Source organism: Salmo trutta, chromosome 39 (genome assembly GCF_901001165.1).
Source record: "Salmo trutta chromosome 39, fSalTru1.1, whole genome shotgun sequence".
Lineage (NCBI taxonomy): Eukaryota > Metazoa > Chordata > Actinopteri > Salmoniformes > Salmonidae > Salmo > Salmo trutta.
Genome location: NC_042995.1, coordinates 12837423 through 12861420, shown reverse-complemented (window position 1 = coordinate 12861420; position 23998 = coordinate 12837423). Strand labels below are relative to the sequence as shown.

General features: G+C 43.4%; 2 protein-coding genes across 3 annotated transcripts; one reads left to right on the top strand and one right to left on the bottom strand.

Annotated features, from left to right (window-relative positions):
- The first annotated feature begins 626 nt into the window (after window positions 1-626).
- LOC115179384 (zinc finger protein 585A-like) lies at window positions 627-6305 on the top strand. Its single transcript, XM_029740864.1, has 2 exons — window positions 627-672; window positions 3369-6305. Exons 1-2 carry the CDS (start codon window positions 640-642, stop codon window positions 5982-5984), a joined length of 2649 nt encoding a protein of 882 aa, XP_029596724.1. The 5' UTR covers window positions 627-639; the 3' UTR covers window positions 5985-6305.
- A 3387-nt stretch (window positions 6306-9692) lies between these two features.
- LOC115179783 (UDP-glucose:glycoprotein glucosyltransferase 1) lies at window positions 9693-23452 on the bottom strand. 2 transcript variants are annotated; one of them, XM_029741544.1, is made up of 39 exons: window positions 23363-23452; window positions 21328-21466; window positions 21144-21223; window positions 20925-21055; window positions 20726-20838; window positions 20411-20585; window positions 20147-20322; window positions 19907-20007; window positions 19685-19784; window positions 19525-19585; window positions 19338-19429; window positions 19028-19178; window positions 17934-18053; window positions 17753-17838; window positions 16933-17068; window positions 16708-16839; window positions 16455-16619; window positions 16248-16368; window positions 16075-16173; window positions 15913-15936; window positions 15517-15611; window positions 15194-15400; window positions 14698-14829; window positions 14388-14614; window positions 14192-14294; window positions 13956-14035; window positions 13602-13791; window positions 13253-13411; window positions 13073-13158; window positions 12856-12940; window positions 12623-12711; window positions 12397-12501; window positions 12236-12320; window positions 11915-12097; window positions 11665-11825; window positions 11469-11583; window positions 11217-11333; window positions 10973-11123; window positions 9693-10858 (listed from the first exon to the last, which is right to left on the bottom strand). In XM_029741544.1, the coding sequence occupies exons 1-39, from the start codon at window positions 23394-23396 to the stop codon at window positions 10836-10838; spliced, it is 4629 nt and encodes a 1542-aa protein (XP_029597404.1). In that variant the 5' UTR covers window positions 23397-23452; the 3' UTR covers window positions 9693-10835. The 2 variants fall into 2 exon arrangements, with proteins under 2 accessions (XP_029597404.1, XP_029597405.1); XM_029741545.1 differs by lacking the exon at window positions 15913-15936.
- Window positions 23453-23998: the final 546 nt, after the last annotated feature.

Here is a 23998-nt window from a genome sequence, read left to right as displayed (position 1 = left end):
TCAACTCATACACCCTGTACCATGGAATCTGTACATCAAAAATCTCTTCTCAACTATTTTGTAGTCTGTAGGGCACATCCGTCAACATCCTGGTCCTCAAATGAAACTGGTATACTTTCCTATTGATGCTATTTTTATTCCTCTGCCAGTTTTGATCCTTTAAATTGGGCAGACAGACCAGTTTCCTACCAGAGGACATTTCTCCAAAAAGTACCGTCTTTGTCCCCATGTGCAGTTGCAAACTGTAGTCTGGCTTATTTGTGGCGGTTTTGGAGCAGTGGCTTCTTCCTTGCTGAGCGGCCTTTCAGGTTATGTCAATATAGGACTTGTTTTACTGTGGATATAGATACTTTCATACCTGTTTCCTCCAGCATCTTCACAAGGTTCTTTGCTGTTGATCTGGGATTGATTTGCACTTTTCACACCAAAGTACGTTCATCTATAGGAGACAGAACACGTCTCCTTCCTGAGCGGTATGACGGCTGTGTGGTCCCATGGTGATTTATACTTGCGTACTGTTGTTTGTACAGATGAACGTGGTACCTTCAGGCGTTTGGAAATTGCTCCCAAGGATGAACCAGGCTTGAGGAGGTCAACAATTTTTTTCTGAGGTCTTGGCTGATTTCTTTTGATTTTCCCATGATGTCAAGCAAAGAGGCACTGAGTTTGAAGGTAGGCCTTGAAATACATCCACAGGTACACCTCCAATTGATGTGAATTAGCCTATCAGAAGCTTCTAAAGCCATGACATCATGGCACAGTCACAGTCAACTTAGTGTATGTAAACTTCTGACCCACTGGAATTGTGATACAGTGAATTATAAGTGAAATGTCTGTAAACAATTGTTGGAAAAATTGCTTGTGTCATGCACAAAGTAGATGTCCTAACCGACTTGCCAAAACTATAGTTTGTTAACAAGAAATTTGTGGAGTGGTTGAAAAACGAGTTTTAATGACTCCAATCTAAGTGTATGTAATCTTCCGCCCAACTGTATGTGTAATATTCTCAACCCACCCAATTCATATCCATTATATAGATAGGCATGCTTTATTTTGTCTGGTTTAGCGTCCCAGATAAAGCAAAATATTATTTGCTCATATGATTTGAAAAACGAATCATCGGGAGTTGGCAGCGCCGTGAGTAAACTAAGGAGTTAATCAGGGCAATTTTTCCATAAATAGACATTTACCTCTCCATGGTTGCAGGATCTTGTTTATTTTTACAAGTTTTCTATTGAAATTCATTGTGGAGAGCTCATTTCTATATTTTGTGATACGAGTACCAAGTATGTCTACTTCACCGTCAGCCCATTTTATTGGTAAACTGCAGGGTAATGTAAAAGTTGTAGCTTTTTTAAGATCCAATATGTAATATTGCACACTTAATTAGGTTTTAGTCCAAAGAGTCCAGAAAAGTTATTTAGATCTTCAATGAGACATTGCAGGGATCTAGCTTGCGGACTTAATATAAAAGTTGAGTCGTCAGCATACATGGACACCTTTTTGTTTTTAAGCCTTGGATTTCTAATCCGCTAATGTTGTTATTGGATCTGATTTTAATAGCTAGCATTTCGATGGCCACAACGAATAGATATGGTGACAGTGAACACCCTTGTTTAACTCCTCTTGACAATTCAAAACTCTGAGAAGTAGCCGCTATTTACTGTTTTACACCTGGGGTTGCTATACATTACTTTTACCCATTTTATAAGAGAATCACCGAAATTGAAAAAATCCAAGCATTTATAAATAAAATCCAGTCTTACTATATCAAAGGCCTTTTCAAAATCCCCTATAAATACCAGGCCTGTCTTCTTAGATGTTTCATTATGTTCTATTATTTCCAGTAGTTGTCGTATATTATCTCCATCTCCTGTATCGTCCATGTAAAAAAAAAACCTGTCTGATCAGGATGAACAATACCTGGTAAAACCTTTTTAATTCTGAGTGCTATGCACTGGCTCTAACCAGAATAGAAAGAGAAGTGGGAGGCCATGGTGCACAACTGAGCAAGAGGACAAGTACATTAGTGTCTAGTTTGAGAAACGGACGCTTCACAAGTCCTCAACTGCCAGCTTCATTAAGTAGTAACCGGCAAAACACCAGTCTCAACGTCAACAGTGAAGAGGCGACTCCAGGATGCTGGCGTTCTAGGCAGAGTTCCTCTCTCCAGTGTTTTGTGAGGTAGCCGGATCTTTCCACAATGGAGAATGTTGTTCCTCCATAGCATAAAGCTGTTGATACTTGTAGATTTCCTTCAGGATCTCCTTAGGTTGGCTCTGAACTGCAACCAGTTGTTTACAAATGTTTTTAACGTTGTGTCTTTCCCACGACGACCGTGCTTTCGCTGTTTTGTTTGTAATTAACAGGCTGCTCTGAACTCTCGTGTCAACAAAGGCTTTGGTTTTCTGGCTTTGGTTTTCTATAGCATGGAAAGTTGGCTGGCTAGCTGATAAGCAGCTCATTCTACTCAGCACCTACTGGACCGCTGCATCAGAGAGTCAGACGATGACAACTCTATTCTTTCTAACGCGCTGTTCTTTCTAAACAAGTCTGCTCTGGGCTTGAAAGATACTGACCACGAATAGGAGATTTGATGTGTAATGTAATAAGCAGTAAGTATTCAATGGTGTCTGTGCACTTAGCTAGCTACCATCCCATAGCATTCATTGCATTTGAAGTGTGACTGGCTCATCCGTGGATGTACGGAGACAATTTCCTATTTGTCTTCCGTTTTTGTTGTCACTCCTGTTGGTCCCCCAAGTGGGGGTTCGTGCTGTCTGATTGGGTTAAAGTCACGTTGTTGGCCACTGACAAGTATTGCGATTCTACGAGTAGAAACTATAGGTTTGTCGCTACCGGGTTGGCACGCAGCAGGTACCGCTTTTGTTCTTGCAAGAGAAGGTCTCCCTCAGTGATAAATATCTATCGGCAGTGAGATTCTCAGTGTGTTTCATGCTTTAGACAACTAGTCAGTAGATCAGATTTCAACCCAAATAGGAAGTATTTTTCATGACGTCGAAAAGATGTCATAAAAAATACATCCTGACCAGATTTCAACCAGAAAAATCTTTATCATGTTATATGCCCACTGGGTAGCCTATGCTATGGTGATCTCTAGACCTAATGAAAAACAATACATTATCATGTTGATACTGCTAGGTATTTCAAATGATTAAAACTAGCTACTTCTGTAAAGATGTATAGACCTAAGTTATTTGTTTATCTATTTATTGAATGCTATCTATTCTAATTTGGACTTTAACCGTATCGAAAAGTAGACTATATTATCTATTACAAAATGTATGTTTTAGAGAACAGAGACGATAGGCCTACTAGTAATTATGCTATTTTAAATGTTTTTCCAGGCAGAGGAGATGGACACCTCAGAAGACCTGCAAGATGACAACCTGATCAAGCAGGAACACTTCCACAGTTCTAATAATGAACAGCAAGATGGACATTTGGCAGTTAGGAGGAATGTAATACTAGAACGAACTAAATTCAACCAAAGACAACAAGAAGCAGGAGAGACAGCTGATGATTTTATCACTGCACTTCATTGTTTGTCAGAACATTGTGGATATGGAGCTCTGCTCAGTGAGATGATAAGAGACAGACTAGTCGCAGGCTTACTTGACAGAAGACTGTCCAAGCAATTACAAATGGACCCAGAACTCACACTGGATAAAGCTGTCACACGCATTCGTCAAACTGAAATTGTGGCAAAGCAACAGGACCTGCCGGAGAATATCTTCAAAGCTGCCAGCAGCAGAGAAAATGAAGGCCGTGTGCTTTCATATAGAAATCATCAATGCCCAGCCAATGTCCAGTGCCAATCAGAGAAGAAGAATCAAAACTCAGAAAGACCACAACAACCCCAAACAACACAGGAGAATGCAGAAGATCCACTAGATACTGATGACACTGATGGCTTCAGTCCTGGAGGAGAAAAGCCTCACTACTGTGCCTACTGCAGTAGGAGCTTTCAAAAAGTGAGGGATCTTATAAGACACCAGCGAACGCATACGGGAGAGAAGCCTCACCACTGCCCTGATTGCGACAGAAGTTTTGCTCGATTAGATAAGCTTAAATTACACCAGCGAACACATACTGGAGAGAAGCCTCACCACTGCCCTGATTGCGACAGAAGTTTTGCTCGATTAGATAAGCTAAAGATCCACCAAGAAATACATACAGGAGTGAAGTCTCACCACTGCCCTGATTGCGACAGAAGTTTTGCTCGTTTAGATAAACTTAAGTCACACCAAAAAATACATGCAAAAGACAAACATATTTTTCACTCCTCTGACTGTGTGAAAAGCTTTGTCCTATTGGAGAAGCTTAAAAAACACCAGCTGGAGAATACCTTCAAAGCTACCAGCAGTGCATCCAATGTAGATCGTGTGCTCACACAGCAGAGAACATTCAGCAAAGTCAGAGAGAGTAAAAGGCAGCAGAGTAAAATACGAGCTAGAGCTCCAGGAAAGAGAACACCATCACATAGTAAAACAATGCAGGAGAAGGAAGAGCAGCCCCTAGATACTGATGACTCTGATGATTGGATCGAGGGTTTTAGCCCTGGAGGAGAGAAGCCTCACTACTGCTTTGACTGCGGTAAAAGCTTTAGAAAAGTGAGGGATCTTATAAGACACCAGCGAACACATACAGGAGAGAAGCCTCACCACTGCCCTGTTTGTGACAGAACTTTCGCTAGATTAGATAAACTTAAATTACACCAAGAAATACATACAGGAGTGAAGCCTCACCACTGCCCTGATTGTGAGAAAAGTTTTGCTCGATTAGATAATCTTAAATTACACCAAAAAATACATATTAAAGAGGAACATAATGTCACACAGAACCATCAAACTGAAATGAATGTAGACCGTGTGCACACACAGCAGAGAACAGCCAGCAGAGGCAGGCAGAAGAGTAAAATACGAGCTAGTGCACCAGGGAAAAAAATGGGCCAGTCACAGCCAGGCAAAGACTCCCCTTACAAAAGTTCAGTTAGAAAGAATCAACATTCAGAAAAACTGCAACAACCCCAAACAACGCAGGAGAATGAAGAGGATCCTGAAAGTACTTCTGATGACTGGACCGAGAGTTTCAGAACTGTAGAGAAGCCATACATCTGCTCCGATTGTGGTAAGAGCTTCAGACTAGAGAATCGTCTTTTAAGACATCAGCGAACACATACAGGAGAGAAGCCTTACGACTGCCCTGACTGTGACAAAAGTTTTGCGCGATTAGATCATGTTAAGTCACACCAAAAAACACACATGAAGGAGCAATGTAATTTCCACTGCTCTGACTGTGTGAAAAGCTTTGTCCTATTGGAGCAGCTTGAAAAACATCAGCTAACACACAAGAAAAGTTACAGCTGTTCAAAGTGTGAGGAAAGGTTTTCAGACCTGGTTGACTGGAAAGCACACTTTTTAGTACACAGAGAGATCCTCCACTGTCCTGACTGCGACAAGCAGTTCTTGTACAAGGGACTTTTTGAAAGACACAGGAGAACACATTTGAGAAAAAGAGAAAAATTTCTCTGCACAATATGTGGGAAGGAGATTCACAACTTTAAAATACACATGCGAGTACACACTGGAGAGAAACCATATCACTGCACTGAGTGTGGGAAGAGTTTTGCATATACAAAATCGTACAAAACGCATATATTAACACATACCTCTGGAGAAAGAGCAACCTATCCTTGTTTGGAATGTGGAAAGACATTTACTCGCATAGATGGCATGGTGAGACACGTGAGGAGGGTTCATACTGGAGAGAGAAATCATCAGTGCGGAGACTGTGGAAAAAGATTCTTTCGAAAAGAGTCACTGAAGAGACACAGTCTAGTTCACACTGGAGAGAAACCACACCAATGTTCTGTCTGTGGGCAACGCTTCTCCCAAGATGGCGACAGAAAACGCCACGAGAAGAGACACTACTCTGGTGTCTCAGATTTCCTCGATCTATAATGCAGCAGTGGTGTTTGGCATTGCAGGAACCCACCCAATGTGATTTCTAACCAGTTGTTCTTTCGCCTCCAGGTGGCCTGGAATTGCCACCACAGACTGTAGAAAAGACACAGACTGTTGCTGATACACAACAAGTCTGAGTATTACTGTTTTTATATCCGATTTTTTTTTTTTAAGTCTTATTTTAAATGTGCTTTAATTTTGTTTCAACAAAAGCATAGTATACTATCAATAGCATTCATTGTTCAATTATGGGCCTTCCCCATTGGTGGTTTGCAGTCAGCTATATTGTATTAAAGATGCACAATGCAGAAATCTCTCCACCATTTTCCTGGTTTCTAAAATTCGAATAGATCGCCTAATTTCAAATTATGTGACATAACAAGCAAGTATAGTGTACAATGGTAAAATCAATACCTGTTGTGAAATATATTTTCCAGAACAAAAAATATTGTATTTTCAACTCGTGTACAAAAGCGAGAGGAAACTTCCGAACGGGAAGCGTAGAAATTGTGCACCTAGAACATATCTACCGCTTCTTAGACTTGATTTCGATGAGAATTACAGATCTATAACACACATTTATGTGAATTTGGTCGGGTAGCCCAAGAAGTTACATATTGCAGCTTTAATGTTGATATTTTCATTATCAGGTGGGCCACAAGCTACTTTGAAATAATCCCAATGAAAGGTTCCCAACTACAACCTTCATCGAGTGTATACGTTTTTCTGAAATGTTCTCTATGCTGCAGAGGTCAAACAAAATCTCCAGCTGACTTCCACCTACGAGGTATTAGCGACCCGGAGTTAGGACAGGACAGGGCAGGCATCTACAGATCAGATGCACCACTGAACGCTACAAACAAAGCCCAATACCTTGCCTGGCTACTCATTTACATCGATCCAGCCAACTGACGTTTCTTCTCCACGATGAGTTTGGATTTGCCTTAGATTTCTAGAATACGAACACATTCTGACCGTTCTGATTGGTCTGAGAAATCGATGGGTTGGGCCAGCGCCAGCCTCCATGATGATGTTATCAACTTTGATACTTTGCATGGTTAAGATTTGTTAGACGATCCAATCGCTGATTAATTTGTTTTGTACAATGCTCCTCATTTTGAGGTCACACAAACGACTTCTAGGATGGCAATGCCTTCAGAAAGTATTCATACCCCTTGACTTATGCCACAATCTGTTGTGTTACAGCCTGAATTCTAAATAGATTGTTTTCCTCACCCATCTACACACATTACCCCATAATGACAATGTGAAAACATGTTTTTTGAAATGTTAGCAAATTTATAGAAAATGAAATACAGAATTTACACCCCTTTTATATGACACTCCAAATTGAGTTCATGTGGATCCAATTTCCTTCGATCATCCTTGATGTCACTACAACTTAATTGGAGTCCACCTGTGGCTTTAGAAAGAAACACACCTGTCTATATAAAGTCCCACAGTTGACCGTGCATGTCAGAGCAGAAACTATACCATGAAGTCCAAGTAACTGTCCATAGATCTCAGAGAGAATAGTGATGAGGCATATATCTGGGAAAGGGTATCGTATAAAACTATTTCTAGAGTGTGGAAAGTTTCCAAGAGCACAGTGGTCTCCATCATTGGAAAATTGAAAAAATGCAGAACTACCCAGACTGCCTAGAGCTGGCCCTCCGACTAAACTGAGCAACCGGGTAAAAAGGACCTTGGTCAGGGAGGTGACCAAGAATCCAATGACCACTCTGAAAGAACTAGAGTTCCTTGACTGAGATTAAAAACCTGTCAGAAGGACAACGGTCTCTACAGCACTTCACCAATCTGGGATTTACGGGAGAGTGGCCAGACAGAAGCCACTCCTGAGAAAAAGGCACAGGACAGCACCCCTGGAGTTTGCAGAAAAGTATGAACGACTGAAAGAATAAGGCAAAAGATTCTGTGGTATGATAAGATACTTTTTACTCTTTGGCCTGAATGCAAAGCGCTATGTCTGGAGAAAACCAGGCACAGCTCAGCTCATCACCCGTCTAACACCATCCCTACCGTGAAGCATGGTAGCATCATGCTATGTGGATGCTTTTCAGCGGCATGGACCGGGAGACTTGTAAGGATGGCGGGAACAATGAATGGAGCCAGATACAGGCAAATCCTTGATGAGAACCTGCTTCAGTGTGCAAATGACCTTAGATTAGGGAGAAGATTTACGTTCCAACAGGACAATGACCCCAAACATACAGCCAAAGCAATGCTGGAATGGCTTCAGAACAAGAATGTGAAAGGCCTTGAGTGGTCCAGACTTGAATCCCACTGAAAATCTGTGGAAAAACTTTGCTGTTCACTGCCACTCCCCATCTTAGGTTGAGAAAATCTGCAAGGAAGAATGGGAGAAAATCCAGATGTGCAAAGCTGATACAGATATACCATACACACCTCAAAGATGGAATCGCCGCCAAAGGTGCTTCCAAAGTATTGCCTCAGGGGTGTGAATTATGTAAATTAGAGTTTTAATTTTCAATACAATTTCTAAAAACATGTTATCACTTTTTTCATTATGGGTAGATGGGTGTGATTTTTCTTTTAAGTAAAAAAAAAGTTATTCAGGCTGTAACACAATGTGGTCAAGTGGTATCAATACTTTATGCGATAGCGCAGCAGAATTTGTTTCAGGGTGTCGTCAGACAACCCAATACCGTCATTAGTTAGGCTTTTAAACGTCACTAGATGGGGAAGATGTTCAGTTGTGTTTCTGCTTTTAATTATGTTCTTATTTGTATATTGTTGTTCCCCCTGTGTTATACAATCTGCATTGCAAACTAGAATTTAGAATAAAAGATAAGTAGGGCTTAGTTCAAATGTTGGGGAGGCTCTTCGGATGTGTTATGAGATGAATGCAGCCCAATTCTGGGGTGCATTCAGTTATTTCAAAGGTTGCTGCGTGACGGTTTGAACTGACTGACACGTTTTCCCAAAACGGTACACACCGTTCTTCAACAGCCATTCAGTACAGTACTGTTTGTTTAATTAAACCACAGATGATCAGTTATATTGACAAGATACCCAAGTGGCCGCTCTAACAATGAAAATAAATGTCTTCAAAAGTAGAAGGTATTCGGGAGGAGGCAAGATCAGATGGGGGACCATTCTAGCCAATGAGAGGACAGATAGGGCGGCAGCGTAGCCTAGTGGTTAGAGCGTTGGACTAGTAACCGAAAGGTTGCAAGATCGAATCCCCGAGCTGACAAGGTACAAATCTGTCGTTCTGCCCCTGAACAAGGCAGTTAACCCACTGTTCCTAGGCCGTCATTGTAAATAAGAATTTGTTCTTAACTGACTTGCTTAGTTACATAAATAAGCAGCCGATATAAGTGTTTTTTCTAAAAGTTGCTGGGATGTACTTATATCAGTAAACTCGTAACAACCAAGGACCTAAGCATTTCAAAACTGTGTTAACGAAATTCGACACTCATTGACCTCTATACAAAAACTCACTTGTTGGAGAACACAGATTTTGGGCCCAGTTATCCCTCTCGCTTTGCCTCTTCCAGAATTGGGCTGCCTGTGTAAGCCCAGCCTTTTAGTAGTAAATCTGTAGTCATTCTTACTCCAGCCATTAATGTATTCTTATAGATGGCATGGTATATAAGAGAATCAAAATGTCTTACCAGTCAAACAAACAGAGAAAGGAAACCAACACCTAAAAGAGGGATCGGGGTCACTAAACGACCAGTGTTGGGCTCCTTGATTTTTATTACAAAATATTGATTTCCCACAATTAACAGTACATATTTAGCCAAAACAAAGAACGGAAACAGCCAGCGGTTGGTAATGGATGACTAAGTGTTTACTCCAGAACAGACCACAGCGGAGAAACCAGGAGTTAACTACAGCAGGGGTGGCCAATCTGACCCAGGCTTTTGTTCCAGTCAATCAGTCTGATTCAACAAGCCAATTAATCATCCTCTTCATTAGACTGACTAGATGAAATGGGTGTGTTGCTAGAACAAAACCCTGTACCCACAGACCTTTTGTGGATAAGATTACTGTAGTTCAGGGTGGCCATTCTAGTCATATGCCTGCTGCCTTTCAAGTCGCTGTTAAAATCAATTTGAGTGATCACGGAACTCCCAGTGGCATCTGTCGCTGACATGTCCCCACCAGTCCTCATCCACATGTCCCTTAACTCCACATCATGCTCACAAAGATGCAACGTTCTGAATGTTGCAGGTAAATTTATATTGTAGAGATATGAATCCCTATTTTACTACATGACAGAACTAATGTCTGTTTTACATGAAATAAAATGTCACTCCAGTCCTCTTTGTGTTGTCATTAAGAGTTTGAAACGGATCGATTGGCCAAAACCATCTTTCCCTGAGTTTGACACAGGCCATGGACAACTGAAGTCTAAAGCACAGAAACGGAAGGCATAGAACAGGACAAAACTCTCATCTCATAACTTAAGCTGCTATTTATCAGTGTGATTTAACTCCTAGGCCCAAACCTCTACCCACAGACAGTTGTTAAAGAAGGTGTCCTAATCAGTGCAAACACAAATGGATAAAAAATATTGGGGGGGGACTGTTGGAAATGTCAGATTTTTCACAGACCCACACACACACACACACACCCCCCCCTATCATCCACTAAGTCACCCCATATCATCCCCACCCAGCACCCCTTCCCTGTCCCGTATCCTCGCCACTCTCACAACAGAGAAAATACAAATAAATGATTGAATGGTTATTGGTTTGAAGTCCCTCTGTCAATGCTGTTCCAAAGGAGAACAGCATTGTCTATTAACATGGTTCCATCTTCTGTTGCTGCTACAGCCACATCTTCCATCCACTGGTCTCATAACTCTATATGTGTATCATCTGGGAGAGAGAGGGGAGGAAGGAGAGGGATTAGTCAACTGTATGTATGTATGTATGTATGTATGTATGTATGTATGTATGTATGTATGTATGTATGTATGTATGTATGTATACCTGGCTTGTCCTGCTGTGTGGTATGGTTCTCTGCTCCTCTCTCCTGGACTCTGTTCTGCAGGCGTTTGATCTCCTGGTCGTAGTCGCTCCACTCTGCTACAATACGAACAGCTGCCTGCAACTTGGGCTCCTTGGTCTGGGGGTTGTTACACTGGAGGAAGGGTTAAACCTTTTAGCTTCACTGTCCAAATAAACACGGAGTGGAAAAACACAGACATGACTAGAATCTGCACACACTTCGTACCAGATCTATAGTCTTGGCCTTTTTCTTAGAGTTGTCATCACACCAAGTCTCACACCACAGCCACTCCTGAGGCAGAGACTTGATAGGCACCTGGTGGATCATATTATTAGGCAGATCCTGGAGAGAGAGACAGAGAATAGGAAAATATTACAAATATAAATACAGACTTGGAGCATATTTAACTTCAAAGGTTGTTTGGGAAATTCAAATGTTAGGAAAATCTGAATGTTATACACCCATATTCACACACACCTGGTCGAGGTTGGACAGGCTGTTGGGGTCTTGACTCAGGCCTTGGTATTGTCCTCTCAGTCTGTCTCCTGCTGCTATCTTACGGAACTTCTTCAGATCTACCACATACAGAGCACTGGAGAGACAGAGGTTTACACACACGTCAGTATGTACACACACACACACACACACCGTTCTACCACACACACACAGTTACCTGATGTGATATTTGCGTCCAGCGAGGTGACTGGCCCAGTAGCCGGACTTCCAGAAGCGGAAGCCGTCCATCTCTCTCCGGCTCTCGCAGAACGGTGTGTAGCCATACGGCGCTCCTTCAAGGTCAAAGTCACGGAGCTCCTTCAGGTCGGTACGCACTATCTGTAGGAGGAGAGAGGAAAGAGAGTTCTTCTCAGGTTCACGCAAATCAGAGACATGGACATTGAGTGTGTGTGTACGTGTGCGTGTACCTGATCTGCGTCCACGAATAAGAACTTGTCGACGGACAGAGGGAACAGGACATCCAGGAAGAGGATCTTGTAACCCCAGATAATCCTCTGTTTCTCGGTCTGCTGGTGTAACCACCGCGGCCACTTATACTGGACTAGTTCATACTGGAAACCGTACTGCTCTGCCATGTACGGGATAAACTCCTGTGGGAATAACATTTATTCTGGAGTAAACTCAATGAAAACTCGATATTGGAAACCCTATTCATACCGCCACATTCAAAGTCAACTCCTAGAGGAGAGAATAACAGATCATATTTACATTTTATACTTAATAACTACCTTAAATGCCGGTGACAGGTAGTTTTTGAGGAACCAAAACTTGACTGGTGTTTTGGTGTTCTTTAGAACAGACAACATCATGATCCTAAAAGAGAGAACAAATTGTGGGATTACAACAGACAAATATTTGGAAAAACCACACACACACACACGGTGCGTACCTGAGGAAACGTTCGTAGAGGTGTCCAGAGGCCACAGAGAAGATGTTGATGACATCATCCTTCTCCTGTTTACTCTCCTCCATCTTCACACCTCCTGTAAACCCTCTGGATAGAGAAAGAACGAAGAGAGAGAGAATAAACACCATCAAATCCAGCAGAGATCAAATAGGTATGAAACAGTAGACAGTGATGTAAAGGGTGGAGCTGGATGCTTAGAGAGAGGTACCTGGTGAGAGACTCCCAGAAGCCCGAGTCGTTCTCCTGGGTTCCATCACTCAACAGCTCCTCACTGAACTTCTCTGGCCTCTTCTGGACCTGATCAACAACAACAACACACGATCAATACATTACTTAGCAATGGACTTATTGATCCATTCGAATTCAACCTAAGCTTTATTGGGACCTGACAGCAGCAGACAATATGAAAGCTGTACTCTACAGCTGGGATCAGAGCGGTACCTTGACTTTGATGATCCGGCTCTTGAAGTTGTTCAGCACCACGATGAGGTCATCAGCCTCTGCTGGAGAGTCTGTTCCATCATGACTGGGAGAGAGGATGTGAGGTCAGAGAGAGGAACAAGAGGCTTTCGTTCCAGCCCAGCACTAACACGCCTGGTTCCACTAGTCATGTGCTAAAGTGAAGACGTGTGATATGTCGAGGTGTTATCTTCAGTACCTGTAGATCTTGTAGATTTCGTCAGACCGTCCTTTCCTCAGCTTCAGGATCCAGGCTCCTGGGTTAGCCTTCAACTGGAAATAACCCTGAGGACGACGACAACACAACGCCCTCGTTCAACTACAACAACGGGAGAATAGAAAGGTGTCTGACTATCAACAGAGGTTAGGGGTGACTCACCAGGTTGGCCATGACGATGGTGTCGACGATGACAGGGTCGGAGGGGGTTCCCAGGGTGAACTGGAGTCCTCTGGGGGGCTGACCTGTACTCACATCAAAACAGTGACCCTCCAGCAGCAGATGTTCCAACTCGTATTCTGCTGCTACTATACTGTCCACCTAGACAGGGAGAATAGAGAATCATTATTAAACCTTCAAAAAAACTACTTTAACACAACAATTAAACAAATACCAAAATACTCAGTCCACAGTCACTACACTCTCCAACTGAAGTAGTGAAGGACAACATTAGCCAAGGCAACCGTGTTATAAATAACACAATCCTAAAACAAAACAGAACAGAAAACACCTCTTCCAGGTAGATATTGTCCAGGTCATATCTAGTGCGTATAGACTCCACCATCCAGCTCTCAGGGGTGTTGAGGTTGAGTGTGAAGAGGGGAGTTTGGGGCATGTCCAGGAACTTAGCCAGGGGACCAGGGGAGAAACTACCGTCAGTCTGGAACACCACCTCAGGCTCCAACACATACCGGTAGAAACTGGGAGAAGAGGGGAGGGTTTAGAGACACATACAGGAAAACCCCTCAAATACTACCAGGGACTTCTAAGGGTAAGGAAACTAAGACGACAGAAACGAGGTCTCTCAGCAGTTAAAACAGGATTACCTGCATGGAATGAAACAGTGCAGCTGGGGTCTGCTCACCTTTTGAGAGGCAGGTCTGAGAGTTTGGACTGGCAGTTCATAAACACCCGCAGGTTCACATTGACCAGCTTCTTCAACACCTGGTGGGGAGAGAAACATGGAGAGACAGATGGCCGTGAGACAGAGTATTTGGAGTGAGACAGAGTATTTGGAGTGAGACAGAGTATTTGGAGTGAGACAGAGTATTTGGAGTGAGACAGAACTCCTAAGTGACAGTTATTTGAAGCGGTACGAACCAATAGGAGCGGGGCTAGTTTCTGGGCGTCCCTGGTTACGGGGTCTATCACGGCAACAATGTCAAAGTAGACGTCTCCCTCTGTGGGCCGGATCTTTACAGCACTGTGGACCAATCATAGACCAGACAGAGGTAAACAGAAAGTATATAGGCAATGAATAAAAACATGAAGTAAAATGTTTTATTAGTTTCAGTACCTGTATCGGTCATCAGCAAAGGCATGTTCTATCCTGGCCTCTCCTTTGGGCTGAGAGGAGAGCAGAGAGTCGATCTTCATCACCAGGTCACTGGCCCTGTCCTCCTCCACCCCAAACTGCTGGACCTTGCTTTTGATTCGCTCTCCCGAGGTCTTCAAAATTATACTCTCCAATAGGAGGAAGTCATCTTGGTTAAAGACCCCCCCATCCTCTAGCGGACCAATGATCTATCAGCAGAGAGAGAAACACCATTGTGACACTTCGATCACAATAGGAAGCGTGCTAGTGTGTGTGTGTGTTGCCCACTCACCCGTCCGTTGCTGATGACTGCTCTCTGTCCTTTCCCCAGCTTGAGAACGTCTCGGCAGTAGACAGCGTGAGACAGCAGGAAGTCAAACTTAGGACCTTCAAACGCACTCTTAAACAAGGCAACGTCCATACCCTGGAGAGATGGAGAAAAATGATTGTTTTTAGAGTGGTGGAACAAGCTCCCTCACGACGCCAGGACAGCGGAGTCAATCACCACCTTCCGGAGACACCTGAAACCCCACCTCTTTAAGGAATACCTGGGATAGGATAAAGTAATCCTTCTAACCCCCCCCCCCCTTAAAAGATTTAGATGCACTATTGTAAAGTGGTTGTTCCACTGGATATAATAAGGTGAATGCACCAATTTGTAAGTCGCTCTGGATAAGAGCGTCTGCTAAATGACTTAAATGTAAATGTTAAATGTAGAGTATAGGACAGTATAGCAAAGGGTGAGACAGAATGGTGTATAACGTGTGTGTGTGTGTGTGACTCTTTACCCCGACAGTGAACTGTGTGACGTCGGCCCCAGTCGCCAGTTCCTTAGCGGTCTCTTCTTTAGCCAGCTTGGTGATGTAGTTTTTAGCGTTGTTAGCTGTCTGGGTCTGCATGGCGGCCCATATCGCCCTGGCAACACGACTGTTCTCCTCGGATGGGCTGTCGCTAGGGTTGTTGATCAGGCCCAATCGCACGTTGTTACTGGTTTTCTGTTGAAGGCAGATTTAGGAGAATCTGTCAGATGGTAGGTTCTTTTGTGTGTGGATTTTTTGGGTCGTGTTATAGTGACATCATGTGTGCTCGTATCAGTGTGACATCATCATACCATGTGTCTGATGGCATCGTATAGTAGCTGGCGTCCGGAAGGTTGGTCAAAATCTCCCACAACCCAGAACGTGACTGGACGGATGTAGCCATCATCTAGAGGAGAGGAGGAGAGGGAGTTGAAGAGGAGGAGAGGAGAGTAAAGAGTCACAGACCTCCTTAATGCCGAAATGTATGCGGTTTGATGTTGCAGTGCCATCTCAATTCTTAGTCTTTGAGCAAGACAGTTGGCAGTTGGCAGAAACAAACACAAACACATCCAAGCATGTCATCTCACAGAGATGCAAGATGGTGTGATAATGTTGATGAGGAGTGAGATAAGGTGAATTCACAGAACTATGGCTCGTAATACTGTCTGTTGAAAGAGAGGAGGAGCAGAAAACGAAATAAGGGTTACCATGGTGGTCCTTGGGGGCCATCCCTGACGAACAAAAACATACAGAGGAGAAAGAACAGAATAGATAGACAAGAGATTTAGGGCTGAAACGTTTAGCTCAATAAGATGAAGCTCTGCATGTGTAGCTGTGTGTGTATATATATATATATATATATCTCTTACCCTTCTTGGTCATGTAGTTCATGCTGTTAGCCACAGTAGTGCTCTTCTCTCTGCTGTCCAGGAACAGAAAGCGAGCGTACTCGTCTATGAAATGGTTATCTGTCAGGAAAGAGAGAGGTGGTTAAGATGGTTCCGTGTGTGTGTGTGTGTGTGTGTGTGTGTGTGTAACTCACTAGTATTAGATAGGTCCAGGTACGTCCTGGCAGTCGACAGGATTCGGGGGTTGATACGAGGGACAACGTTGGGTTGGGTCATGATGAAATCCACCACATCTTGATCAGTGGCCAGCTCACCCTAGGATGACACAACAAGAGAAGGTCAGTGTGTGTGTGTGTGTGTGTGTGTGTGTGTGTGTGTGTGTGTGTGTGTTTGTAACTCACCATGTAGACAGCCCGTTGGTAGAAGCTGGTAGTCTCCAGTATTTTGTGCATGGTGACAGTTTCTAGCTCCTCTGGGTCTAGCTGTTCTCGCTGGTACGGCATTCCGTTGTACATCACCACTGGCAACGGACCTACACCCGTCTGCAAGTAGTAACCACGTCCTTCCTGGAGGCGGAGATAGACCGGGAGACGGTACATGAAAATCATACCGTTCTGTCAAGAAACATAACGGTACATAAAAGCAGAACCATACCTTTCTGTTGTCGTCGTAAGTGGAGTCTGGTCCAAGAATGCTGCTGACCTCAACGTAGGGAAACTTCTTCTCCAACACCTTGACTACATCACCTACACTTAGCTTACCACCGCTAGGCACACGGTTAAACATCTAGAGAGGGAGAGAGGAGATTCAAATATAGCATTTCCATCTGATTGGTCAGGCTGATGTTCCAGATTACTGGGATTGGTCAGACCGACTCACCGAGATGATGGTGTCGAAGGCGGCGGGAGCGTCCAGCTCTTCTGTGATGTAGTTAAAGGTTCGGAGCAGAGCCACACCTGCATCCTCCATTCCATCTATCTCATCTACATCAGACACCACAAACACCAGCCCAATCCTACAACACACACAGCAGGGTTATTAGGGATGGGAATTGCCAGGGACCTCACGATACTATCACGATACTTAGGTGCCGATACGATATGTATTGCGATTCGATACTGTGATTTTATTGCGATTCGATGTTCCAGACATATTGCTCACCATATGTCTGCTGCAGAGGGACAAGAGACAGAGCCATGAGAAAACAAAATAAAAGTCATGGAAATAAAAGTGCTGAAAACAAATTGGCTCCCAATTTAAAAAGATTGAGAACGAGCTATGAAGGAAAAATACAGGAGTTATAATATTGTGATATTGTCAAAAAGATGCAATACATCATCAAAAATAATACTGTATCAATTCTCCCCCCCCCCCAGTAAGGGTTATACACAGTTACTCACATCCACATAGCAATAATAATAATAATAATAATAATAATAATAATAATACAGTAGAATTGGAACCAACATGGCCTTCGGGGGCGGCAGGTAGCCTAGTGTTGGGCCAGTAACCGAAAGGTTGCTAGATCGAATCCCCGAGCTGACAAGGTAAAAATCTGTCGTTCTGCCCCTGAACAAGGCAGTTAACCGACTGTTCCTAGGCTGTCATTGTAAATAAGAATTTGTTTCGTAACTGACTTGCCTAGTTAAATAAAAGGTTAAATAAAAAATAATAATTCACTAGAAACACACACCCCTACCTGAGTGGGATGTTATTGCTGTAGAACATCTCAGCAACACTCAACAGCTCAGCAGAACTCTCATGGGTCGGGTCCAGAATCACCACCTAAAACACAAGACATCATTGCTTTTTGCTGTCAGGTCCAAAAATGTACGCGATACGTTTGGTGTCGCTGTCTGACACACGTATCATGTACTCACGAGGTTGTGAAAGTTTTTCCGGATCTGTCGTACGACTCCGGGGAAGGTTGGTCTGAGGAGCTCCTGGACGCTGTAGGGCCATGAGCTGTACCTGCTGTCTGTCTCCAGGTTATTAATCCACTGAGGAGAGAGAGATTAGATTATCATCAACATTATCAATGCAAAAAAAAAGAGTTGGGTTATATACACGTTTTTTAACAGCTTGATTGTATACTGAACAAAAATATAAAAACGCAACATGCAACAAATTTCAACGATTTTACTGAGTTACAGTTCATATAAAGAAATCAGTCAATTGAAATTAATTCATTAGGCTCTAAGCTATGGATTTCACATGAGTGGGCAAGGGAACAGCCATGGGTGGGCCTGGGAGGGCATAGGCCCACCTACTTGGCAGCCAGGCCCACCCACTGGGGAGCCTGGCCCAGCCAATCAGAATGAGTTTTTCCCCACAAAATAGCTTTTTTTACAGACAGAAATACTTGTCAGTTTCACCAGCTGTCTGAGTGGCTGGTCTCAGACGATCACGCAGGTGAAGAAGGCGGATGTGGAGGTTCTGGGCTGGTGTGGTTATACGTGGTCTGCGGTTGTGAGGCAGGTTGGACGTACTGCCAAATTCTCTAAAACAACGTTGGAGGCGGTGTATGGTAGAGAAACTAACATTCAATTTTCTGGCAGCAGCTCTGGTGGACATTCCTGCAGTCAACATGCCAATTGCAGGCTCCCTCAAAACTTGAGACATCTGTGGCATTGTGTTGTGACAAAACGGCACATTTTAGAATGGCCTATTGTCTCCAGCACAAGGTGCACCTGTGTAATGAGCATGCTGTTTAATCTGCTTCTTGATATGCCACACCTATCAGGTGGATGGATTATCTTGGCAAAGGAAAAATGCTCACTAACAGGGATGTAAACAGATTTGTGCACAACATTTCAGAGAAATAAACTTTGTGGGTATGAAACATTTCTGGGATCTTTTGTTTCAGCTCATGAAACCAACACATTTACATGTTGCGTTTATATTTTTGTTCAGGATATATACGGATGACATAGTTGGATGGTTAGGGTTAAATAAAGGGGTAGGTGTGTCTTACGTTGATAGCAGGATTGCGGATGTCCACAGCGTAGTCCGAGTCAGAAGGCTGTACGTTGAGTTTGAGGATGTCGTGGATGAAGGGAGTCTCGATAAGGAGAGAACGCAGGCCTTCCATCACCCTGGCCTCACTACGGAGAACCTCAAACACACTGGAAACACACACACAGTCAATGTGTGTACCTGAAGTTGTGTGTGTGTGTGTGTGTATGTGTGTGTGTGTGTACCTGAAGTTGTGTGTGTGTGTGTGTGTGTGTGTGTGTGTGTGTGTGTGTGTGTGTGTGTGTGTGTGTGTGTGTGTGTGTGTGTACCTGAAGATATCCTGTGTGTCCAGGTCTATGTGTAGTCCGTTGATGAAGAGAGCAGAGTCTCCAGGCTGCAATCCCAGAGTTCCCTTAAATAACTGGATTGAGAGAAGAAGAGCGGTACGGTCATTACATGTTAATGGGTAGTCGAGTTGAGACAGGGAAGGAGCGCTATGGATGACTGAGCTCTTACCTTCTGGTTCTCTTCCATCTCTTTACGTATCTCAGAGCTGACCACTGTTTGAGTGATGGACCTGAGGGGAGCGAGACCACCAGAATCACACACTACACAGAGATCTCAAAAAATATGTTTGTGTTCGTGTGTGTGTGTGTATGTGTGTGTGTGTGTATACCTAGCCTTGGTAGGGAAGTTCTGACTGAGGTCTCTCATGACGTTCAGGGCATCTGAAGATGGAGCAGCCAGGATCCGAGCTGCAGTCTGGAAACTCAGATCTGACACATGAAGAGAAAAAAATATATATATATAGTGGGGGAAAAAAAGGAGATGATTACTGTAGCTACAGTTGTCTTGATGCAGGAGAAGAGAGGCAAAGAAAAAATAAAGTCCCGCCCACCTTGCATCTGCCAGACTTTAAGGGGAGCCATCTCATTGGTGCTCTCCACCAGGTGTTTCCTTAGCTCCTTCAGCTGCTCCTTCAACTCAGGGTACAGAGTCCTGGAGAGAGGGAGAGGAGAGGTACGGAGAGGAAAGTGAGAGGGAAGAAGAGAGGGAAAGATGACACGTTTCTCCACCCATAACGCTCCAAAGCAGAGCGGGTTTGTGGAATAGCATTTCATTTTGGTAGGCTGGTTACTTCAGTTTTCCAAAGAGGAATCCCTGGACCTCATCCACTGGGTCATTCTCCCCCATCAGCGTAGCATTCACTTCCGCTCCCTGAACCTGTGTATCGTCCTTAGCCTTGTATTCCTGGTTCTTGATGGCCAGCTCCACTCCATAACCAGACAAATACACTCTACGACTGCTGGGAGACTGGCAACGAGAGAAAGAGGAAAAGATGAACATGAAATGCTGTCGTAATTATGTTTCCCTCATGTGTATTCCGGTGTGTTTTTCTTACAGCCAGGTAGTGACGAAGCACATAGGTGGCCAATCCCTTGTTGGCTTTGGACAGCATCAGCTGATGGAACATTGTGAATTCCGAACTTCCAATCTCGGCATACAGGATAACAACCGGAATGTCGGGATTTGATCCCGGGAACCTGTGATCGCTTTTGAATAGGTAGGGCTTGGGCCTGGGACAAAGAAGAATGAGATAAGGACTATTTAATTTGTTATTATCACTACAACAGAGGTCTTTATCAATAATAGTGGATATTCCCAGTTTGTCTGTGGGTGTCTCCCAGTGTATTTGAGTGTCCCAGTGTGTTTGTACCGTTCTGCTGCGGTCTCCATCAGTGCAGTCAGTTTCTCCGTGTCACATGACTTCTCTCCGTGGACATTGAAGAAGGCTGAGCAGCCGGAGGGAGGGGGCTCGTTGGACGCTATCTACAGGAGAGAGAGGCGAGAAACCGTGATTACACACACATAGAGAGGGAGAGGGTAGTCATCTAGTAGTATTGTAGTAATATTACTTGTTGGAAGGAGTGTACAGTAGCAGAGTAGGCCCTGAGAGAGAGGGCGAACTTGAGCATGTTGAGTTGGACTGTGCTGAGCAGAGTACTGGCTCTCTTCACGATCAGGTCGTAGTACGCTTGGTCTGTATCTGTAACAGAACAACACTTTAATATATCTTCCAGAGACCAAGTGCTACATAAATCAACATTAGAAGTCAAATAAAACATTAAGGCTACCATCATGTTCCCCTTTTATGTTCTGATTTGCTTCGACGAAATCCCAGAACTTCTCCTGACTCTCTTCTGCCAGGAACTCACTGAGAAAAAGAGGGAGTGGGGGGGCGGGGTATGAAGAGAAAGAGGGGGTGAAGAGAAAGAAAGGATGTGTTTTGTCTTGTGTATGTGTTGAGCATATTGTTACCTGGCCTCCAGCAGCAGAGGGGTAGAGGCCCACTTGGTGGTGAGACTGGTGGTGACACCCTTGGAGTCAGCTCCTCCAGATACCACTGGTAGCAAGGACAGGGACAGGAGCAGGGCACAGTGCTGCCACATCCTGGGGCCTGGAGAGGAGCGGGAGAATTTAGTTTGGGGAGAGGAGGAAAGGAGAGAAGGATGAGGGAGAGTAGTAGGAGGAAAGAGAATGGAGATCTGTATTGTATCAGTGCTGAGACTGAAAGACTGGCAACCATGCAAGTAATGCTATTGCTTCCCTGCTTTATGTGTTTGAGATTGTATAGCTGTATATTTTCTATTATAAACTGGGTGGTTCAAGCCCTGAATGCTGATTGGCTGACATGCTGACCAGACCGGACACGTCGCGTGCGTCACAAAATAAATTTAGAAATCCATGTTATTCAATTATTGCACGTGCCAACGAGCGTCTGCATGCCAAGGGCTAAAATAGAACTCCTTTCTATTTCTGACGCAGATCGCGCTGCAAGTCCTGCCTCTCCCATCTCCTCATTGGTTTATAGAAGCAGGTACCCATGTGCCATCTCCTCATTGGTTATACCCACGTGGGTGATTGAAAGACTAACTGTTTTGCCGGTTGTCATGGTAATACTATGAAAGTGTAGATGCGATCACCATATAAGTTAAATGAGGAAAAAGCCTGAAAGGAGGAGGTGTGGATTAATTGTCGGAGTAGAGGACCTTGTTCATTTCTGGTAAAATAACAACCCAATGTTTATATCCCAGGACAAATTAGCTAGCAACAGCAAGCTAGCTAAATAGGACAAATTAGCTAGCAAGTGCAAGCTAACTAGCTAAATTGCCATACATGTTTAATGCTTTTCGACCTGTCCCCCAAATTAATGTCATTGGTTCAGAGTTTGTTTTGATATTTTAACCTGCGTGTCGTGATCGCGTTTGGTGTAGGGTCAAAATAAATGTATGCACGATAGCGCATGCGTGCAGCCGGTTTGGGTTCCGTGTAACAGTCGTGGTATATTTAAGCAATAACCTGAGGAGGTGTGGTATATGGCCATATATCACTAACCCCCGAGGTGCCTTATTGCTATTATAAACGGGTTACCAACGTAATTAGAGCAGTAAAGATAAATGTTTTGTCATACCCATTGTATACGGTCTGATATACCATGGCTGTCAGCCAATCAGCATTCAGGGATCGAACCACCCAGTTTATAATTTGTTCTTGAAAGCTGATTGGCTGACAGTTGTGGTATATTTAAGCAATAAGGCACGAGGGGGTGTGGCATATGGCCAATATACCACAGCTAAGGGCTGTTCTTATGCACGACACAGTCCTTAGCCGTGGTATATTGGCCATATATCACAAACCTTGAAGGGCCTCATTGGTATTATAAACTGGTTATCAACGTAATTAGAGCAGTAAAGATAAATGTTGTCATACCCATGGTATACGGTCTGATATACCATGGCTGTCAGCATTCATGACTCGAACCACCCAGTTTATAATGGCCATATAACACACCTTATTGCTTAATTCTAATCAGCCCAAAATTAGCTGTGGAGTTAGTACACCTGTCGTGATTGTAAACACTGCGCCACTAATTCTAACCAATTAGAGCGCTCAGCGTGGCTGTTCGAGAGAGAAATATCCAATGAGCATCTTGATATGACTTCCGGATTGTTTCAATAAAATCCGATATGGTCAGCTAGTTGGCAACTTAAAACCGAAGGGTTAGCTATACTTTAGCTATTTACATTACGTGTCAGAAGTTGACACCCTACGTGTTGGTCTTGCTCTGTGTGATGTTTAAGTTAACTTGCTGACGCTTGCTAGCTATTCGTTAGAATAACTGCGGACTTCATTGGTTATCTTGCTAGCACACAGGATAACCTAGCTAGTTAGTTAGCGTCAGAATACGTGCAAACTTACAAACCATTTGTGGTGCAACCTCTGACAAATAGTAACTAGTTGGGACACCTTACAGAATATTTTGCAAACATTAAATGAATGTAAATGTACATACCGACACCGGCTTGGTAACTTCCCGCATCTGCCATGATCAGAGGGGAGTGGGTAGGGTCCTGGCAACTTCATTGTAGGTAGACTGCTGTTTTTGCCTGTTAAAAATCGAAGAAAAAGTATTGTCTGTAAGTTTACGTTTCATTTTATTGGATATATGACTACCCCTTGTTGTATGTAATGGAATTATGTTTTATCACTTAAATTAATCAAAGCAGTACAAAATAAAATATTTGCAACATTTACCCACTGCTTCAAGTTGGCAACTTAGGCGCCATGTTGGCTCAAAGGGGCCAAGATTTCGTTAGTTTCATCAGCTTATAGAGGTTTTTAATGCATTTTGTGGCACTGCAATACTGCTTAATGTTTTTTTATTTTTTTTATTTATTTCACCTTTATTTCACCAACCAGGTAGGCAATTTGAGAACAAGTTCTCATTTACAATTGCGACCTGGCCAAGATAAAGCAAGCAGTTTGACACATACAACAACAGAGAGTTACACATGGAGTAAAACAAACAGAGTCAATAATGTAGTAGAAAAATGAGTCTATATACAAAGTGAGCAAATGAGGTGAGATAAGGGAGGTAAAGGCAAAAAAGGCCATGGTGGTGAAGTAAATACAATATAGCAAGTAAAAC

Coding starts and splice junctions, on each gene's coding strand:
- LOC115179384 (XM_029740864.1), top strand. CDS start 640: ATGATGTCAAGCAAAGAGGCACTGAGTTTGAAG. Junction 673..3,368: donor AAGAGGCACTGAGTTTGAAG/GTAGGCCTTGAA, acceptor ATGTTTTTCCAG/GCAGAGGAGATGGACACCTC.
- LOC115179783 (XM_029741544.1), bottom strand. CDS start 23,396: ATGGCAGATGCGGGAAGTTACCAAGCCGGTGTCG. Junction 17,069..17,752: donor AGCAATAACATCCCACTCAG/GTAGGGGTGTGT, acceptor TGTGTGTTGTAG/GATTGGGCTGGTGTTTGTGG. Junction 16,620..16,707: donor CTTACGACGACAACAGAAAG/GTATGGTTCTGC, acceptor CTCCGCCTCCAG/GAAGGACGTGGTTACTACTT.